This window comes from Megalops cyprinoides, chromosome 18 (genome assembly GCF_013368585.1).
Source record: "Megalops cyprinoides isolate fMegCyp1 chromosome 18, fMegCyp1.pri, whole genome shotgun sequence".
NCBI classification, from domain to species: domain Eukaryota; kingdom Metazoa; phylum Chordata; class Actinopteri; order Elopiformes; family Megalopidae; genus Megalops; species Megalops cyprinoides.
In genome coordinates, this window is record NC_050600.1 from 6,636,617 (window position 1) to 6,658,519 (window position 21,903).

The 21,903-nt window shown below is 43.7% G+C and overlaps 1 protein-coding gene across 1 annotated transcript in view; it reads right to left on the reverse strand.

The window, feature by feature from the left end:
• The window catches only part of LOC118793067 (protocadherin Fat 4), an 84,474-nt gene that overhangs the window by 19,817 nt on the left and 42,754 nt on the right, over positions 1–21,903 (reverse strand). The window contains exons 2-7 of the mRNA XM_036551017.1: positions 21,571–21,702; positions 17,698–17,959; positions 16,942–17,292; positions 13,612–14,534; positions 12,701–12,875; positions 460–640 (exon numbers count right to left, since the gene is read on the reverse strand). Of these exons, the coding sequence (XP_036406910.1) occupies positions 460–640; positions 12,701–12,875; positions 13,612–14,534; positions 16,942–17,292; positions 17,698–17,959; positions 21,571–21,702 (2,024 nt within the window). The remainder of the gene's footprint in view (positions 1–459; positions 641–12,700; positions 12,876–13,611; positions 14,535–16,941; positions 17,293–17,697; positions 17,960–21,570; positions 21,703–21,903) is intronic.

A 21,903-nucleotide genomic window follows, 5' to 3' on the forward strand; every position in this document is an offset into this window, starting at 1 on the left:
TACATACGTCTGCACTGTAAATGCACTTCTCATGGAGGTAGTTCCCAAAAGCGAGGAGTAGAAAGTGTGAAATAAAACGTAAAGCTACAGCGGTGTATAACCTCCGTGAGTCGCGGGAGAGACATGGGGAGATGAACTCACTGAAAAAGCCTGTGTGAACTGAAACTAATGACTAATTGTGACTGGTTCTGTGCTCCATTAAAGGACCAGTCAACCCCTGATGGGCATCGTTCGTTCTGTCACTGCCAATTAATGTCCTCATTACTATATTTGCTGCATTGGGCTTTGTTGCTGTTGCCTGAGCCCCGGGACGTCCTGTCGGGGGAGACCAGAGGGCGGAAGAAGAAAGCACTGGTTTTCGGCTAGGCCTCCAGACTCCCACCTCAAACCCCCCCCCATTGACCCCCCCATCACCCCCCACCCCCAGGGGTGGAGTCAGCACTGTGGTCTGCTCCGTACCTGATGACGCTGTTGGGACCCGCGTCTGTATCTGAGGAGTTGACCAACAGGACGTCGGTGCCGGTGGGTGCATCCTCGGGGATGGTGGCGTGGAAGACGGCGGAGGCGAAGAGCGGGACGTTGTCGTTGACGTCCTCGACTTGGATGGTGACTGTGCCCGTTCCGCTCAGGGATGGGGAACCTTCTCATCATGTCGAGGGAGAGGGAGAGGGGGAGAGGGGGGGGAGAGGGAGAAAGAGAAGAGAGGGAGAGGGAGAGAAAGCAAGGGAAAGAGACAGAGAAAGAGAAGAGAGAGAGGAGCCGGGGGATGAGGGTCAAACTCAGAGTATTTCACCACTGCCTAAGGTTTCCCTTAGTGTGAGACTTATGCAGCTTTAACAAACATGATTTCACTGCAATAGTCAAGCCTGCTAACGTAACCACTTGTAGCATCCTTCAAGACCTTTATAATCCTCAATATTGCAAAGAGTTATATGCTGCTGAAACACAGCTCACACAGCAAATCCTTGTGGGGGTGTTTCAGAGTCCGCTCTGTGTATTTAATCTTGTTGCATGGGTATCTCTTTAAAGGGAAACAGCACTCTTCAAGTTACACTCTGGAATTCTAGAGCACAGAAAAGCCATTTTGAGTGAAAATCAAACCGTTTTTCCACTTCGAGTGACGCGAAAAAAAAGTTCACATGATCCGCAGGGATGGTTTTAAATCAATAGCAGATGAAAAATAATGGCTATACATAATGCCGAAAAATTCAAACATCTGCTCCATTACATTACTCTACAATGTGATTAAAATTCATTCGCTCCTCTCATCAGATCTGACGATGATAACATCAAATGCCTAAAGCTGCAAAGTGTGGAACACTAACATGTTAAGAAATAATAACAATGAAAAGTTAGCACGAGAGGTTGCATAACCCTTGTGTAACCGGAGTTATGTGTGATCCATCCAAAAAAGGGAAGATTCACCCTGGGAAAGCACTGAATTTGTCATTTACATAATATTCTACTTGCATTAAAATAAGAGTGCTAACTGAATGCACTTTTCTTTCTTTACATACCTAAACATCCTACCTATACATCCTGTTTATTTCTGTATTTGGGTAACAAAAGGAATAATATTTAGGAATGAGGCTTGCATTGAACTTATAGGCCCAAGGGATTCCGCGTATTTAAGGAGTTTGATTTAAAAAGGAAGTTTGAAAAGAAATTTCAAACCAAGGAATCCTTTTATAAATCTTAGTACTCATCATACGTGATTATGGCGGAAATGGATATGCATGGATCGAGGACAGATGAACAAACATTTAGATTTGAACTTTTACAGATGTATACAAGTCAGAACTGAAAATATGTGAAGTGAATGTGATTATAACTGAGTGCATAAACAAATGCTTCTGAAAAATACATTGCTGCACAAACGTACCCATACACACACAAACACTCACATGCTAAAAAAGGTCTAAGTTAAACTGAGAAGTACTGGTTCCAGAAACCGCAAACCTTAAACTTTTTTGGCCTGGTGAAACTGAAAGAGATGAATCATGCTAACATTTTTATTTTCTTCTCCCCTTCAACCAAGTTTCTCCTTTTCTGAGCATTTTCAGCAACACACCTGTAAAATTTATACTTAACCTACTGTCCCTGAGCCCATGTACTACACAAGGTACATATCTGATCCCACTGAGAACCATTCCAAAGAGGTGTTTCCTACTAGATTAATATCCTGTCTGTATGCTTTCCTTGATCTTGACTTCCTGTTCCAAAAACTCCCACTTTTCTCCACATAAATGTACAAACACATGTGCTCATTCAGCTGAAATGACACGACATGGATGCAGGTACCGAGAAACAGACTTACAGAAACAGACAGCTGGATAAGCATCTCAAAAGCTTATGCATATCTACTGGCCCACTTGGAGAGCTTGCAAAGCTTGCTGAATCTAGTGGCACCACCTGGATGAAAATGCACGCTGTAAGCATCAGGCTGCAAGTTAGCGGAGAGTAATTGCTATCAGGCTACGAAGCGGTTTGCAAGTCACTGTTGTGCCGAGGCACACAACGTGACTAATTTGTCAGCACTGTTACGAAAGAGGATTTGACAGCGGCTGGACTGCAATGGGACAAATAATCCTCTTAATTTCGTGACCATCCGCTCCAGGTGTTCATATCACTTAGAGTAACGGACGAGCAGTTGGCAGACACTTCTGTGAGATACAAAGGGGCTCCAACAGAACAGCATATTGAACTGACAGTGCAGCATATGAGAGTATGTAACCTGAACTAGATTTCAGATTGAAGTATTCTATGTGCTTGAGTAGTATGGGTAGATACGAAGGGAAGCACAGGCAGCATTCATTTGAATCACTAAACGCAAGTGAATTTATTTTCTCATCCTTTATGAAACCCAAAGAATCTCAAGGAAAGCAGGCAACAAGGAACTACACTCAACGACCTGTGTTCCTGCAGCACAGCCAGTCAGTTTTGTTCACGATTACTCTGATTTCCGCACTTCTGCTAAACGCTGTTGTCAGAGCAGGGCAACTCTTGTTTCCACTCCATTGTGCCATTTGAACGGAAGTCCGCCAGTTCAGTGCGCTGTACTTGTTTTGAAGACTTGGCGTGACTCCAGACGTTTTCTCTTTTCGGGGGGATCAGTGGGGTGAGGAGGTGGGGAGGTGAGGGGGTGGGTGTGGGGAGGTGAGGGGGTGGGGGTTGGGGATGTGAAGTCACAAACTGTTTATCCACGCAGAAAAGGAGACAGCCGTGCTACGGCGGGCCAGCCCGGTGAACCTGAGCGCCTGTGCACTTGAGTGAACCCCTCCCCATCAGCCACCAGCAACAAGCCCCGTCCGGGTCACGACCCCGGCTAATCCAGCCTCAGCCCCGCGGGGAACTCTCCCCCTTCTTCAACACACTCCTGAACCCACGCGGAACTGGCCCTGGCCAACTGGAGGTGTTGGGATCGCAGCCTTTCTCACATAGTTCCCCTTTCCCACCGTATCACCACCACACCAACTCTGACTGCTTTTAACCTTGAGGGGTTAATCAATTCCAGATAACAAAAAAGGCTGCTTTTTTTAAAAAAAAAAAGTCTGTAGTTAGAAGTTTTGTGTTAAGTTCCAAATCCATCTTTTTGAATTCTGCGGCTCTGCCAAGCATTTGAATGGTTTACTTTCTTTTTTTCTTTTTCTTTTAAACATGATGACTGCAGCTTGTCTGGCCCACGTTAAGACAAAGACGCATGAAGCCCTTAAAATAACAACTGCAAACTGTAAATTAACGCCGTAACTGGACATTTAAATGCCTGTTTGTTTGTTTCCGCAGCAGATGGGGACGAAAGAGTGACAGGAGTGGAGTGCTCTCTCGCAATGAGAGCGAGTTACGTACCTCATTGTCTTTGGATTCACTTCCACGGATTTTCTCTGCTGGAGTGTGGAGGGGCCCCTGGGGGCAAGCTCTGAGGACACTGTATGGGGGACGTGAACTCAGGATGGTGTGGCTGCTTGTGATCTATGGCACGGGTGGGGGGACGACTACACCCCAAAACACGGGTAGCGCTGGCCGTGCACCGTGCCCCGGCCCCGGCGATGAATGACACATGACATCATGTTGCCGTGGAGACAGAGCCGGTGGAAATTTGCTCAGTTAGCCTGCAGCTCTGGTGGTTGCCATGCATTGTGGCGAGAAATATTGTTTCCATCGACAGGCCACGTTCCCAGAATGCCGTCTTTCTGCTGAGACAGCAGTTCCGTGTGTTTTGCGCTATTTACGAGTTAGCATGAAACCACAAAACGTCCTTTTTTTTCTTTCTTTCTTTCTTTTTTCACCGTCTAACCGAAGCTTCGCAGAGGCCTTGGGACTCGGAGCGCTACTGGGAGCGAGCGAGGCGAATGCTGTCCCGTGGCGCAGAGACCGGCGCGGAGAGACGCTTCGGATCGGCTCTTACGGAGCGCAGCTCTGTCCCGGATTCCATTTTAATGACGAACGTGGATCGTAGCTTGCACATCTGGTGCTGCGGCTTGCGGTCGCTTTCGCAGCGCAATGAGTGTGTGCCGCGCTTACAGCAGGGTTCCTCTGTCTGCATCAGCTGACAGGGAAAAATAAATAAACTATTTTATGTTGCCTTTATTGGCTAAACTTGATCAGCCGTGGCAAGCTCAAAAGTTTAAAAGGAAGGGAAAGAAAAAACATTTTTTCTTTACCTCCATCACGTCTCAATCTCCCCCCGACATCCAAACACACACATACGCAGACACACACACACACACACACACACACACACACACACACACACAGACACAGACACACACACACACACACACACACACACACACACACACACACACACACACACAGACACAGAGTATCTCTTTCACTTGCTTAGCTAAAGGTCAGTCAGGGTCAACCTGAAGTAACAAAGTCCGATGACCTGCCCTGCCTCCTGCCAATGTTTTGGGTCTTATTTCATTCTAGTTTACTTAACAGTGAAATATATGCAGCACAAAAGCTCTCCTCTTTAAAAAGATAAATTGTATATGCTCCGACAGGGGTTTTGCTTTGATTATAAACTGTTTTGCCAAGAAATGTAAGCGGCATTTATGGACATGTACACAGTGGATATATTCGAAATATGTCACTGAAGTGAGCGAGGAAATTAAGTTTAAGTCCAAGAAATGTGCTGTTCCAATCAGCGCAGAAAATATTTCATGACACAGTATCCCTGTTCCAAGATCAGGATTGCCCCAGAGAGCTGCACTAAAATCAGCCTCTTCAGCACAGCCGTTGATACATGGCAGGCCCGAGCCATGTCCTGATGAGAACTTTGAGTCTCCGAGATTTCCTTTTTTTCCCCCCTCCCAGAGCAAAACGATAGACTGATGGTATTTAGATAACAGAGTAAATGTAATTGACAGCCATTGCTGCGCTGAATTAAAAGACTTTGGGAAGCCATGCCATAGCCGCTCCTTTCGCACGCTGAAACCTTAGACTTTTTACGCAACCCTTTCAGTGCAAGTGAACATTCAATATTCATCAGTTTGAATAAAATCAGGGATAAAGACATTTTAGCGTTAAGCATATTGTGTTGTCCCGCTGAAACAATCTGGGAATCTGTCACCAAAACGTACGAGTCTGTACGACTTATTTTTACAATCACATGTTAACCCTTCTCACAGTCCTAGGCGAAGACTGGCTTTTTTTCCCTAAAAACTAGAACAGATGAGAGGAATCCACAACAACAGCCTCTCTCTCACTGGAGTGTATTCTCTCCATCTGTCTCCTGGCTTCATCTTAAACACACTTGGACAGTTCTCTTTCTAAGCCCACCTAAAGCCCTTGCTGTAAACCATTGTCTAGAATAAGCATATGGTCAAGTCTAAGCACCTTATTAGTGTACATTACCGGAAGACAGATCACATTAGCCTTGAGCAAAGTGGCATTGCCATGCTTCAGAAACCAGGGGGTGGGGTGGGGTGATGTGTAATTAAATATCCGTCTTCTAAAGGGCTCAAGTAACAACTGATAAACCTTGAACAAACAGCAGTATGGATCTGAGGTTAACATAACATTCTTCCAAAAGGCAAACTAATTTGATCATTTTAACATCAGACTTGAGATTTTAGTGCAGTGACTGTGTCGAAGTTCTAATTTCACTCCGTCGAGAGTGTCTCTTGGGTAGCAAGGGGGGAGGAATGTTGTCTTTCTTGTCACCCGCTTGTTTAAATTTAATTTTACTGACAGATGTGATACTCAGCATCCTTGTTCTTAGTGCAGACAATGATGTTTGCCAGCAGCATGGTTCATTATATTGGTTGGGATCGACAGGTTGGTTGAGGAAGACAGATGAACATGTTCATTTACGAGACAGCCATCTGCACCCCAGAGCTTAGAGGCTAAACTGTTAATTATGCTTTATAGACTCCTGCTGCATTGTGCCCTTGTGGGGCACTGTCAATAAAACCCACCATTACTCACGGAAAACAGGGCCACAATTTTGCAGGAGTGAACATTTTTCTCCCTCTGAGAATCCGTTGCTTTGCGACAAAGCTTCTTTTAATGCGCCTGTCAAACATGGCTGAATAGATGGCCAAGTTGAGGGAAGTCAGAGACTTACCGGAGCACTGGGTTTGCCAAATGTAATGAAGCAAACAAAGCCCCCCCCCCCCCCCCCAACCAAAGAGCCAAAGGGTCCAAAAGGATATTTCCAACCAGCAGTTAAAATGTGGATGCAGTCAAAGCATTTCTACGTCAACAAATACAAGATCAGTCACATTCTGGAGTGTGTTATGAAGCAAGCCTAAAACGAACCCTGCTTACTGTGTTTATGGAAGGATGTGTCTGAATAGTTTTGCATGTTCTTTCCACATATTTAGGACAGCACTTGTTGGTTACTTCTCAGACAGACAGGCAACTCCTTTCCGCTTAAATAAAATGTGGGCCTTTGTCCTTTTGCGCCGTTTTGGTTTGTGCAAGGGCTCTTGCTGACATTTTATGGAGCGATCCAGCTTTCTTACTTTTATTAACATTCAACTGTTCAATAGCTTTCACTGATTTTAAAGCATGAGACTCAAATGGACCTTAAACTGCACATTTTCCATGGTGTCATTTGCTAAAATAACATAAATAGACTAATCCCAGAAGGAGATAATCATGTCTAATGCAATCCTGTATTGTTGTTAGAAGAGAAAAATACAATAAGAGACTAACTTGTAACTACCTGTCTAGGCAGAAAGCAGACAAAGGGGTCCTATTTGTCAAAGGTGATCATGTAGAAAGTATTTTGAAAAACAGATTAGAAATATGAAGGCAGCAGTATTTCTTGGTGACGGTCTGTGAGGTGAGAGAACTTAACAAGGTCACACAGTGAGCAAAGGACTGCCCTGAGATTTGAAACACGGATCTCCTGGCTTCCAGACAATACTAATCACCGAGCCACACTGCCTCTTAAAAGTCTTATTAGATAGTTTAAAACTATTTACACTAATGATGTGTTCCAGCAATGGTTTAGCTTTCCAGAAAATGAGACCCAAAAAAAAAAGGAGAAAGAAACCCGCGAGGGCACATTGTTCGTGTGCAATGTCTAAATGTTGATATAGAATGTTACAGGTCTGTAAAAGTTCATTTGAGGAACCCGATATTTTATTTGGCTAGATTTCTGTTGTTGCTAGACCAACTGGCTGAAAGCTTTAGAAACCGGCCCTATTAAAGGTTTATCGTGGCAAATTTGGACGGTGATTTGGCAAACTTCACCACGCAGCTATTGCACTTTTACCACTGTTTATAAAGACTCCATCAGCTTGGCTTTACATTCAAATGACTTCAAGGTGCTAAACAGTAATATGTGCAAGCGAAGAGGGTCAAAAAAGGTGAGAAACAATCTTCACCGCACATTTTCCCAATAGTAATGTATTCATGTTAAATATTTAAAGATCTGCTCTCAAGCACAAGATCTGAGAACGCATGAGCTGGAAACGTTTAAGAAATCTGACTCTTTACGGGCCTTGATTCACGAGTGCCATTGTGGTGAATAAAAAGATCCAGGCTTTAAATGGGCCAGTCATTAAAATTCTTTATCTGTTAAGCAGTCATTTAGCCCTGCAAAGTAGAAGAGCAAACACAGCAGCCTACAAAAAGACGTGAAAGAATGTGATTCCTTACGACAAAAACGCCAGTGTTGGCCAAAGGGACTAGCCTCTCTCTTACATTCATAAAAATGACGAAACACGCTGTTTGTCTATGTAATGATTTTCTCACAAGATGCACATGTAGACTTGCTTTCATGACTTCCATTTCCTACCTCGTGTCACTGGGGAATCTTTTTGTAATGACAAAATGAAATCCCCGTTTCTTGAGAAATTTGCAAGTGCGTATTATGACCGGTGATGCAATCAACAAAAAAGATGAAAGCTATCTGATGCAAGTTCATACAAATAATGAGACAGCAAAAGTTGTAAATGTTTTCAAAAAGCTCTCTTCTCATCTTTCTTTTCATCTTAGCTTTCATTTCCACACACAACTTTAGATTCAAACAAAACTGAAACTAAGTAGGTTGCATACCTCCAACACCCTTAACAATTGTGTGTGCCCTAGAGTGAAATGATTTCTTCCTTGTTCCATGAGCAATTTCTCTGTCATCCAAAATAATCCACAACATCTGCAGTCCCTCTGCACACAGTAAGACAGATGAAATTAACAAAATTACCATCTAGCCTTCACTCCGTCTACTTATGAAGTGGGTAATCAATTAGCTTTCAATTGTTCAAGTGTAGTACATTATCTTCTCTTCACAGACAGTACACTGTTTACATTACTTTATTATAATAATGTTACCTGGATCATTTATTGCAAGCTCACAGCAACATAGCAATTACACAATACATTATAAATCATTGCATTTTAACAGTGGAGCAGGCTCAAAAGAAAACGGACACTTCATACAGTATATGAGAACATTAATAATATATACAAAGATCAATGACTGCAGGTGTGATCATAATTGAAAATTAAATTAATGAAGTTACTGAAAAAATAATACGTAAGATGATGTACAAACAATGCCTTGGGGATCTGCAGAGATCGGGCTCTTGGCAGCGAACAGAAATATGCACTGCATGGCTACTGCATCTGTGAGACCTTCACAGGCCAAAGCACCATGGGGTCACAGGAGTGCTCGATCAATCGCTGCAGCACATTTGTAAGGAGCCAGGGCCGTTAAGGCCACATTTTGCCAGCCCTGCGCTGGAGCAGAAACTGAGCTCACAGTGAAAGAGAAGCAGAACTGTCTCTCACACAGCTGTTTGGTCCCACACCAGGTCAGTAACCCAAAAGCACAACACGTGGCAGGCGTGGAAACCCACCACTGTCCGCTCAGTTCAGACTTACCCCACGCTATCATCCAGTGTCGGTCAGAGAGAATTGCTTCTGAGGGAAAATAATGCTTTGGAAAATTATGGCCGTACCGCCCGGAATCTTTTCCGAAAATATTGCGCATGAAATGCTGTCTCAAATTCTAGAATCCTGGAAGAGCTGGGGCTGTCAATCATCCAATCTGTTACAAAGCAAATAAAGCCTTTAAAACACATCCCATCCTGGGTTAGACAATCAGCGCAGCTGAGTCTCAGTTCTCAGAGTGGGGATTGTTAGCGGGAGCAGGGCACAGCTGCGTGTCCACGCAACCAATAAATAAAACACTGATGACGATAGGAATGCCAATAGTTTCTCCAGGAGCTGTTGGGGAGAGGTTTTTAATAAAATATACAGCTTTTGACTGACTGCCTGGACTCAGTACCTTCTGTAACGCACTATACCAGATGGTCAACTGACTGAGGCCTGTATTACGTTTAACTGTGTCAGGGGACGCATGATGCTGTAGAAGGAGCATTTTGGCTAAACAAAGTATGCTACTTGGGACATTGGATGTAACCGGCCTTCAAACATGGTCCGTACTCGCTGGTCATATTCCCACTGGTTTAGTGACACGGCACTGAGGTTATTCACACTACTATACTAATGTACTAATGAGCTACCAGGTGGCAGTGATTTAGGACTGATTAAGGACTCTACAGGACAAACAAACAGCTGTCTTCCTGCACTCTCTTATACAATCTAACAAATGTGACCACGTCATCCTGGGCCACAAGGTTTACATTTAATGTGTCAGAAAGCAAACACGGCGAGGCCGTTAAGGAGACATAGAAAGATCATTTTCATATGTTGCACAGACAAACCGGTACCCCCTACTGAATATGAAGGGCAGACTTTGACTATGTCCTGTTACTGAAAATTGAACACAAGTACACAAAGAGAATTGTGTCCATGCTTTACCTATAGCCAACAAAAAATTCTCTCATTATCAATGGTTGACAAGGGATGGTTTTATAAAACCAGTAGGTAGTAGCTACATAAGCTTGTATAGTAGGAATTGAGGGCTAATATATAGGAGAATCCCTACAATGCTGAAGCATTTAAAACAGTTACACTGGAAACATTTGCATGTATGCTTCTGTGCAGTGGTTACAAATGCAATTTTCTTGCAGCCGAACCCAGATGTTACCTCTCAGATGGTGTTGCCTGAGACTGAACTGCAGTTATCTCTCTCTCTAGGACCCGCCTACCCTCAGAAATGCTGCCAACGAGTTTCCATTGCAAGAGTTCAATTTTTTTTCCAAGTTCCCTTGAACAAGCCTTCTTGTAAAACACCTTTATTTAAGTAGTATTTGTGCCACAGTCAGAACAGAACGCAGATCTCTAAGTAATGACAGAAGCATGCCAAGATCTGCTCCTGCCAGAATACATTATGGGAAGCGGAGGCCAGATACCTCCTCTGTTTCCATCCATTTCATGACAGATTTCACTCAGCATCGAGGGCTGGAATTCCGGCTAATACAGCAAATAATGGCTTTTACTTCACCAAAAAAATGTTTTTAAAGAGTGGCTTTGCCCCACAAGCTGCCAAACCCAATGGAATTCACCAAGCAGCCTATGCAGAATATGAATGTCAAATATTTGCATATTTTATAATCATTATTTATACATTTACTACAGCATATTGCAATTATACTATGCCGCAACTCCTTTTTCATGTTTAAGTCAGTAACGCAGTGGAACACGCAATCCTCCATGTTTTGTTTTTTTTTTTTTTTTTTTAATGAAAGTTTCTGTGCTACTTTTGGAGGTCAGAGCATTTAAATCTGTTCTTTTGGAATAATTTTCTTTCCGATTCTAGCCTAGGAGGGGGCCAGAGTAGAGTGTCCCTGATTAAAAAGAGCTACAGAGAGGCTGGAGCAGCTGCCAGCCAGTGCTGTCTACCTTGCCAGGTACTGAATGGGATAATCATTTCCCTACTGTCTGAGCCTTAAAAATGCCAGGAAAGTATTAGAGGGTAATTCATACTGTACAAAGATCACTGTTTTTGATATTTGTGGTATTTTATATTTTAGATTTTATAAAGACCTCTTTCTGTTTCCTGGGAACGTTTCTGACCTCTGTCAGAAGAGCATAGCTTGATTTTGTTTAACAAAAAAAAGGTGCTCGGTCTAATTTATTGGCTTCAGAAGTTCATTAATTGGCTTCACAAGCTGAATATCCCATTTGTAAGACAGGGTGTCCTCCTAAGCAACAGCATGCAGGAAAAATTATGTCAGCACTGAGTACTAATCAAACTTTTTTTCAGATCAAATGGTGCCACACAAACTGTTGGTGGTGATCCAGATTTTCCCTATTCTTCTCCAGTAAACTGACATCAGTGCTTTTAGCTAAGACAGACACCTGCTCGGCAGCGGTCCTTCAATTAAAATCTCTAATTAAAACACATTTCACGGGAACAGAGTGTGGCTTCCTAACAATGAGTACAGACATGCATTTGTGAACAGCTCCTCATTTTCTTTCACTCTGTGCACTGAGACTGCTGCTTGATTGCTTCACTAAACAACCATTTATGGGTTCTTAACGAAGGCAAAGGCAAGATACGCAACCTCCAAAGCGTTACATTACATTACATACGTTTATTATCTTATCCAGAGCGACATCCAGCTCAGTACAACATAAGTGTGTCCATTGCAGTGTGTAAGGTTGCCTTGGATCTTTCAATGGAGTGTGTAAGATCTACTCTGCAGTGCAGCCCTCACACAGTATCATTTCTCCCTATTTGTCCTCCTTGGTCAATCACTGCTAGAACTATGTGATGGTATCACAAAGCTATTACTATCTTGATGGAAGGAATTTGAGGTGCTGGCGCTGGAACTGTATGAGGCTTTTTCAATAAACTGGTATAAAAGAAGCAGCAATGGACATAGCAAATACACATTTGTTTTTTTTTGTTTCCTAATAAAATTTATAGAAGTTTTATAGATGTGTAGGAACCCCTGCCACTATATACTTGACCATAACTATGGCTAAATGATCCTTTCCAGACACATCCTACAATTAATTGCACATATTCATCAGTTTAAATGGTTTTTATGACATGTGAAACAGCAATAAAAATGATGCACATACATTGGCCGTTATGGCAATGCATGTAAATTAAACTCATAAACAAACTGCTTTTAAATAGGTTTTTTGGCCTCCTATGCTTTTCAGAATTATTAGGATACAGTACTGTAACTATTTTCCATTTAATATTCAGAAACCATATACAACTGCCAATCTTTTAAATGTAATTTTAAAGTGTAAAGACAAACATGAAATTTGGGTTATTAAGTGAACTTTCAGCCTAGTTTTCAGCCCCGCCCCCTTCTCTTACCTGAGTCGGTAGCAGTGATGATTAGGGTGTACGTGTCCTGTGCCTCACGGTCCAGGCTCTGAATGAGGCTCAGCTGACCACTGGACGAGAGGCTGAAGGCCCCGTCCTCGTTCCCACCACTCAGGGCATAGGTCAGCTGGCCATTGGTCCCCTGGTCATCGTCTCTGGCCACCACCTACAGCAGGGGCACAGCGCCAGAGTGAGTGAGACGGCAAACAGGTGAGGGCCAATCAAAACAGACGTCCCCCATAAGCTGTGAGAGGGAAAAGCGGAAGTGGTTCTTCGCTCTCTTCGGCTGGCACGTGTGCATGAACCGTTGCACGGAGCTGATTGATGACTCCCTGGGCGACATAAGTCCAGCCATACTTGCTATCATGCTAGAAAGGATATTCTTGTGTAACAATGCATGACTTCTGGACTGCTTCCCAGACCAACAGCTAAGACATATTTACCTTAGGTATAAGAAAGGGAAGTTCACTTATTCTACCTTTGTCTCAAGAGATGAGCAGTTGAATAATTTAAATAAGTCATTTTCCAAGCCTGGAATCAGTAAAGAGATTCATTCATCTCATTACCATTCTTTCAACAAATTGCTTTCCAGCTGTTGTCCGTGGGTAGTCAAATGTTTCACTAGTTCATTAGTTTACTAATTAAGATAGTTCTACCACAATGTAAACCAAGTAAATCCCCCAATTACTGTAAGCAAAAAAACATTTAAGGTTCAAATATATATGCGTAACACATATGCGTTCTAGAATTCAGCGTTAATGGCATGTCCAGAAAAATTAATACTGAGGTCATAGATACTATATAGTATTATATATTTTTTACTAAAATAACAAAAAAAAATCAAATCGATTCTTTGCTGACTTCTGCATACTTTGATTGACACAAATCCGTACCACACTGACCTGCAGAATAGTCTTTGGAAGATTTTTCAGGTTTTCCTGAACGCTGACAGTATAGGGAGAAAGCTCAAACGCTGGGGTGCAGTCGTTCACGTCCAGGAGCACGATGTTGACCGTGGCTCTGTCTCTCCTGGGACTGCTCCCTCGATCCGCCGCTTGGACCACCAGCGAGTAGGTGGGCCTCGCCTCCCGATCCAGCTGCCTGGCCACCGAGATCATCCCAGTGACCAAGTCGATCCTGAAGTCCGAGTTGGTGTTGCCGCTGCCGATGGAGAACCGGATCTGCCCGTTGGTGCCCTCGTCGGCATCGCTGGCAAACACCTGGAGCACATCCGTGCCCGTCAGTGTGTTCTCCTCAATCTCGATGTCATAGATGTTCTGCGAGAAGCTCGGGGTGTTGTCGTTGACGTCCAGGACGACGACGGTGACGTCCATCGTGGAGGAAAGCGGCGGCTCGCCCTTGTCCGTGGCCACGATGGTCAGCGTGTAGTTGGACAGCTCCTCCCTGTCCAGCTCACCGATCAGCCTGACGTTTCCGTCCACCGTCCCAATGCTGAACTTATTCCCGAAGGGCCCGCGCAGGGAGTACTCCACGTAGCTGTTGGGCCCGCTGTCGGAGTCGGTGGCCTGCGCGGTGAACACCACCGTCTCCACCGGCGTGTTCTCCTGGATGTAGGTCATCTTCTGCGAGGTGAAGCTGGGGGCGCAGTCGTTGACGTCCAGCAGGATGATGGACACCTGGGCGGTGCTGGTGAACCTCGCCATGGGGGGCAGCGCCAGGTCGTGAACCCTGATCACGAGGTTGTAGAAGGACTGGCTCTCCCTGTCCAGAGACAGCTTGGTTTTCAGGACGCCTTGGTTGTCGATGACAAACTGCCCCAGGGGGTCTCCTGAGGCGATGCTGAAGGACACCTCAGCGTTTGGGCCTAGAACGCAAACAGGGAACGAGAGATTCGCTCTGATTATTTGCGGGAAAAGCATTCGTTTTATTATGCTTCACAAGTTCCTGTGATCGTATTATTCCCTATTTCAATTATGTTTCTATTTAAAACAACTGTTCCTGCATGATCTGTTAATCAGAGCTTGACAGACATTAACACTAGGATGTTTACACATGACTGGAACACATGCATGGTGATAACTTGCCAAGCTTGTTATCGGCATGTATTTCCTTATATTGTGAAAGCAAAACAGCTTTTGGGTCCTTTTACTCAGACTGAACACTTTTAACTTGGTGATTACTGTCTAAGCAGAAAGAACACAATATCTTAAAACCGCTTCTCTGATGGTTTCCTTTATATAATCGCAATTAGTGATTTCAAAGGATAGGATCTGCTTGCCAACATCAAATGTAAACATAAAAAAAAAGTTTTTCACAATACATAGTTATTATTATGCTACATTTTAGAAATAAAAAGAAACCAATGAAATTGATTTTCTTTGCATTGTAGGCCTATATGACGTCCTGCTTATAAACGTGCTTTTGTTTACAGAGTAAACATCGTTGTAGTAAAACAATCATTTCCACGGGTCATTTCGTGAATGCAAATTAAGTGCCCAGTTGTGTGTCGCCTAATCCAAACAACAGGAATAGCTATTATGAAATTTTACAATACAGACTAATCCTTGGCTCTCCCGCGAGGGCCTGAAATGAGCTTAAATTGAGCGGCTGTAATTCTGGTCATTGGAGTGTTCATGTGGAAAGAGCCGGCACCTTCCCACACTGTTGATTTACTTCATGCACACAAACAACCTCTTATCAAAGGCTACATATCATTCTATCTGCCTTCATATAATAGAAGCTACTGCCATGTCAGCCGCAGTCAAGGTTCAGGAAGTTCTAACAATAATGTTTTGTGAAGAAAAGCGGCCCTAGCGCAGCCAGCTAGGCCCGGGGAGATCGGCGTGTGCCGGGACAAGAGGAGAGCTGACACACAGAGTTAAAGGCCTCGTCTCTTCCAGGGATGTAGGACACAGTAACTACATTATGGCAGAGCTCGCTGGAAGGATATTCTTCAGCAGCGGTCATGAATAGGCTGTTTATGCAGCCGGTCAGCGCATACAGACTGACTTCATCTGATCTCGGTCTCCGTTCATTCTATGGAGGGGGGAAAAAAAAAAAAACTGGGTCAAAGGGCAGAGCAGATATAGATATTATACAGCTGTCATGCAGTCATGCTTAATGTGAGGCCAGCAGAGAGCATTCTGTTCCAGCAGATCAAGCTGTCAATCAAAAACAACTGCATCCAAATGACTGGCTGGCTTTTTCTGCAAAATGTTCAGATCGATTTTTGTGGTTTTGAACAAGGCAACAGAACAAAGTTTTGCTATACAAGTTAAGCTATTTTAGTATGCTTAACAAGCACAGGAATAAATACAGTATTTATATGAACCAATGATCCATGACATTTTGGTTGTGACCCAAAGTGGACCCCAGACAAATTCCTCAGGTCACAGATCAATTTTTTACCATCACCACGGTGCACCACCAAATGATTACTCAAAAATACCATAAAATAAGTAATCTAAATTAATAAATACTATTTCTCAACATGTATTTTTATCCCTTTTAAAATAATTTGTCTTACAAAACATCACCAACCACCACCAAAAGAACAAAAGAAATTCACACAAATGGTACCTATCATCAATTCAACAGGTGACCAGTTACATCAAGCATTTTAGTAGCACTTAATATAAGACCATTAGCACTTTATTAGCACTTAATATAAGACTAAGAAATCTTCAAAAAATAAGAAAACCGAGTTAATTTTGAAAAACTGAAACTAAACAAAAAACAAAAAACGCCGCACATTACAGCTATATCTTGTTCTTTTGAGGCTAACAGATGCTAATATCATTCGGTTGTCTGGATTGGGTAGCAGATGTTTCCATAGGCCATGTATTCAAGCCTTTAGTCTGTGCTTAATAAAAGCTGCACACTACTTTGAGTCTCAGCATTCACTCCTTAAATCTATATAAAACATATTAAAAAAGCAGTGCACAAACCCAATCACACCCCATTAAGCCTCGTTCAGATGATAGCTTCATGTATAACAATTATCTTGAAGTGAAGACCATGCATAATGGCTATTGTCAAATGTATTTTATGATTCATTTTTCATCTGTTAGCAAAACATTGCTTAACTCCCCACTGATATGTTGAAACACTTTGCAGGCCATGTTTTTGTTCTCAGCCTGGGATTGGAGGAATGGCTTATTTCATAGTGATTTACCATATCAAATTCATTACATCTGTCATAATGATTAATTTAGGTCCGTATATCTTAAAAAGTGAGGTAAGTGTGCATTGGTGTGGGAGGCATACAGTACCGTCGTCAGCATCGCTGGTGCTGAGGGTGAGGATGCTGGAGCCGGGAGGAAGGTTCTCCATCACTGTGGCGCTGAAGAGGGTGGTGTTGAAGATGGGCGGGTTGTCGTTGACGTCCAGGATGTTGAAGTAGACCCTCACGGAGCTGGCCTGGCCACCCCCGTCCTCAGCCCGAACAGACAGGATGTAGAACTGCTGGGTCTCGTAGTCCAGGGGGCGGGTCACGTTGAACACGCCCGTCACCGGGTTCAGGAGGAAGACCCCGTCCTCATCGTCCTCTTCCAAGGAGTACGTGATCTCGCCGTTGACGCCCGCATCCGCGTCGCTGGCCAGGATGGCTGCCACGATGGCGCCTGTGGAACACAGAGGCGGGCGGAGTGAGGACTCCTCCTGAACTTACTGCACCATTTGCTCACAGCTCGTCTAGGCCTTTCAGCACACGGCACAAACACCATGGCAACACACCACTGGAATCTGAAAATTCTTTTTTTTTCTCTCCAAATGTACACAATGCAAAAGTACTAATGTCTACAGGCATATAAAACAAAAAAACGACTGTCATTATGGTATTATTGCGGGCAGTAGCGTACAGGCAGGCCAAAGACTAACAAGCATGAAGTAATTCCCATTGGCTGGGGAGACGGGAAATGATTGCTGGTTTTCAGCTTGCGTTTATAGATGCTTCACGAGTTTTTTGTGACTGCAAAAGTCAAGACGGCCTAGAGCAGCCTGCTGGAAAAAGATACTCGGAAACATACCTGGTGTCATGTCCTCTGGAATGTCAAAGGAGTACACGTCCCGGGAGAATTTGGGAGTGTGGTCATTGACATCGCTGACTGTGATGTTCACTCTCATGTCAGAGGACTGCTTGCCATCGTCCGCTCGAACCAGCAGTGAATACTTTGATCGTCGCTCCCGGTCCAACCGCTTGGTAGCTATGAGGTCCCCTGATTCAGGGTCGATTCGAAAGCTGTCATCTGCTCCACTGATTATTGTGTAGGTCACCAAAGCATTTGGTCCCTAGAAAAATGAAGATTAAAAAAAAACTCACAAGCTTTGCTTTTCATATACAAACACATATTCTTGGAGACCCCTTGTCTGAAGAGAGTTATCACACTGATTTATAAATCAGACCACAGACAGAAAACACAGGAGCTGAGTATCATGATTCTTTTCTGGCTTAATTTTGCTTTTTGAACTGCGAGGCCTCTATAAATTCAACAAACAGATCCCTTGGTAACTGGGAATAAGTGCAGTGTGCATGCATATGTTACCTACAGCAAGAATAGGTTTTGGAGAAACTGATATGCCTGAGAGATCAGACATTTATATCTGCCCCGAGAATGGTGCAACATTAGACAGACGCCTCCAAATGCTCTATATTTAGAAACATGTTTTGTGTTTTCAGGTGTTCCTCCTTGTGTAATGTCAAGGAAACGTTTCACAAAGAGGACTCCAAGTGGGAACACAAAGCAGTCCATTTGTTATGCCGTCTAATGCAGCCCAGCTAAATAAGCATCTGCCCAATGCCAGCGTCCATCTCCACGCACCCTGTGGGTGACGCCAATCAGGTTAGCATTAAATCGTACGCCACGCAATTACACCACTCCTACACTTCGTTTTGGATTTTTTTTTTCCAAGAAACCTTTCCAGAAATTATAGACAACAAAAAATGGCTGGTGTTTTTCTCTTTCTTTTTTTTTTCATTCTTTCTGTCTTTTTTTTTTTTTTTTTTAAAGTTGTCTGCCCTCGGAATGGGACGCTGTTTTTCTGCCGGCCTGGCTGTCATCAATCAGGCCCGGCTCTGGGAAAGCCATCAGCCACCTGGACCGCGACCGCGGCAGCCTGTCAGGCTAGGAAATGTGCGCGCCTGGGCCCTGAACACCCTACGCCTGCCAATTAATGCTTTGATGGGGTTCAAAGGAGACAGGGGCAGGGGGGTACCCCTACTCAGGCTGACCACCTCCCTGACCTCCCGTTCGACCTTGCCTTTTACAACCAACTCCCCCACCATCACCACCCCCCACCCCCCACCCCCCACCCCACAGGACAGGGGAAAAAAAAGCCACCAATTAAAGACCAAAGCCGAATGGGGCCAAGGAAACTCATTTAGCAAATTTCAGGAGCTGTTGGTTATGTGACGTGCCAGAGGTGACAGGAAGTAGAACAACCGCTTGTGTGCCGAGATCCTTTTCATGAACTAAATTACGTGCTGTCGAGCGCTCCGTTCACTCAGCTCTTTTGAGTTGCGTGAGCTGAGGGTTTGAACTGAAATACAAAAGTACGGAAAAAAAGGTAGGGGTGGGAGCGGGGTACGCAAAATTACAAAATTAAATTGTGTTTTGAAAAGCCACAACAGTGCTGTTTTCATTAGACGTTATACAGGTGTAAACACCAGTTCCAAGGGTAAACATTTACAAAAACATCAGGCGAAAACGTGATTCACTCTACGATGATCCAAAAAGAAAAACAGAAAAATCACCTCGTCTCGCGCAACGGACACCACATCAAGACACATCCAGCATATTGATGTTGTTTAGATACTGTAAATTTCGCTCTCATTTCTCATGGAGGGATGCCATGGGGCCGATTGCATCAGTTGTTTGCACCCTGCAAACCTCTTTTCCTTCTAAAATGTGAAAATGGATGGAGAAAAACAAACCCATGCAGGGAAACGCCTTGTTTTCTTTATTCAACCGGACACAGATTGCACTTGGACGATAATTACACCTGAGAAATCATTAGGAGAACTTCACCATGTCTGACTTCACTCGGTTTGGCCAAACACTCATGAACTTGGCAGTACCTCAGCATATCACTCATGTGGCTCACTGGACTTGTTCCCCTGCTTACATTTCACAGCGGCCCGGGCTCCCACAACCAGGATGTGGGCACCACTTGGCTATTCTGAAAGAGGTCTATTGTGCGAGAACAACCTCAATGAAATGCAAGGAAAGCGCTCATTTACATTGATGTGTTCATTTCCGATGAACTTCAGCTTTCCATTTTGTACAGCCTTGTCTCTTCTGTAAGTAAAAACAAATGTCAGTTCAAGTTCAGCCGGCTTGACAAGACATCAGAAGCACACCCGCCTGGAGCACCTTTAAAATGAGGGCTGCCATCTGACTTCTGTCCCTTTTGAAGCCTAAGGTGTTTCCTAAGACCTTTCCTTCTCCTTGTCACTTTGTATACTAATATGGAAAAGAGTAGGAAGATATGGGTTACGAAAAGCCAAGTACCACATCCCCAATGAGAACAAAGTTCCCAAACTCTATTTCCACCAGTGATGGCTGCTTCCCAAGATCACACCGTTGATTTCATGGAGCCAGGACTATGAAATCAAATACTGACTCAAGGTCTTGAGGATCGGGACCAAATCACTGCACTAACTAACTGTCCAGAGTACAGTTTTAGATATGAGTGGATAACATATAACGAGTAGCACTAACAAAGGATCATATATTTTGAATACTGGGTGAACCTTAGCCCGGCAGAATTTTTCCACCATATGTTACCAGCCTTCAGTGAATTCAAAAAAAAAAAAAAATGAAGATTCAAGAAGTGCATTAAGCAATCCTGGCATTTTCTCACATAATAATTTCAGCAAGTGGTGAGGTAATGGCTAGGCAATGAAATCCGTCTCCTTTTAAGCGACCATAAAGTGTACGAATCCATATTCTCACACGGTCCCTCCGCGAATCCCTCCCTACAATGGCCTCGATTCATCCCCTGCGCTTGCTCTGCCCATCTCGTTGGCTCGATAGGTAGCGGTAGGCGGTGGAGATGCTGAGACCTCGTGATTTTCGCTCTGTTGTGGATTTTATGTCCACATCCTGCCCGAGCTGTGGAAGATGAAGTCGTTTCGTAATGGGGAGTGAAGTGAATGATGTAACGCAAACTGCGCCTGCCGCAGAAGGGAAGGGGCTCTCTCTCTCTGCATTAATGCGAAGATTCGGCTGCCGCACGCTCTCGTTTCCCAACTCCTTTTTGCCTTGTTCTAAGACCGTCTCGGGTAACGAGGCGAGGTGAGGGTTCGGGGACGGTATGTGCCGGAAATCAGGCTCCTCAATCCAAGAACACGCAAATTTGCAGTGAGAGCGTTTAAAAATGAATGGCTCCAACACAGAAGAAATGACAGGTATCGGAAACCAATTTTCTTATTTCATTTCTCAAACAGCTGTTTTTTTGGATTGGCTAGCTCTATAATGCCAAACTCTCAAATGTCTAACTTCACAAACTCAATAAAGTGATTTAAACCAATATCTCTACATCTGTCCTGTAGTTTAATGGGGTAATAAATGCACTGCAGGTATGCAGTGAGTTTCCTACACCCAAAACGCCCGAAAAAAACACCCAAAGAAACACACGCACAAACACACACATGCATTTATGTAACCAATAGCACAATATCATTAACATACTGTTAATTTAAAAATCATATTTTTTTTGATTCATATGTTCCATTCAGACTGCCCTGTATCATTCGTCATACTTTCCATTCATTGCAATGGTCTGTTATTTGATCTACAGCTCCCTATGATATAGGAATGAAAGATCACATATTTTGCCCCTGGATCAATCATTCAAATGAACATGAGAATGGAAAGAACAGGGACACCAGGAAAGGTTACCTCGTCGGCATCTGTAGCCGTTAGCTGCATTATCTTGAACCCGTCGCCGATGTTCTCCTCAATGGTGACGTCAAGCATATCGGTTGGAAAAACAGGTGGGTTGTCGTTGACATCCTGCAGTTTTATTTCCACCTGGAAGAAATAGGGTAGAAAAACACCACGTTTTAAAATATGAACGCAGCTCTGAAGAGTGCTTTCTGCTGTGTTGAAGTACCGTGCAACATCCACCTCATATGTCCGCCAGACCTGCAACAGACAGCGCGTTGCAGTAAATTTTACACGTATTGGATTTGATGAGGTGGAATAAAGGAGGCAGAGGATTAAGTTGTATTT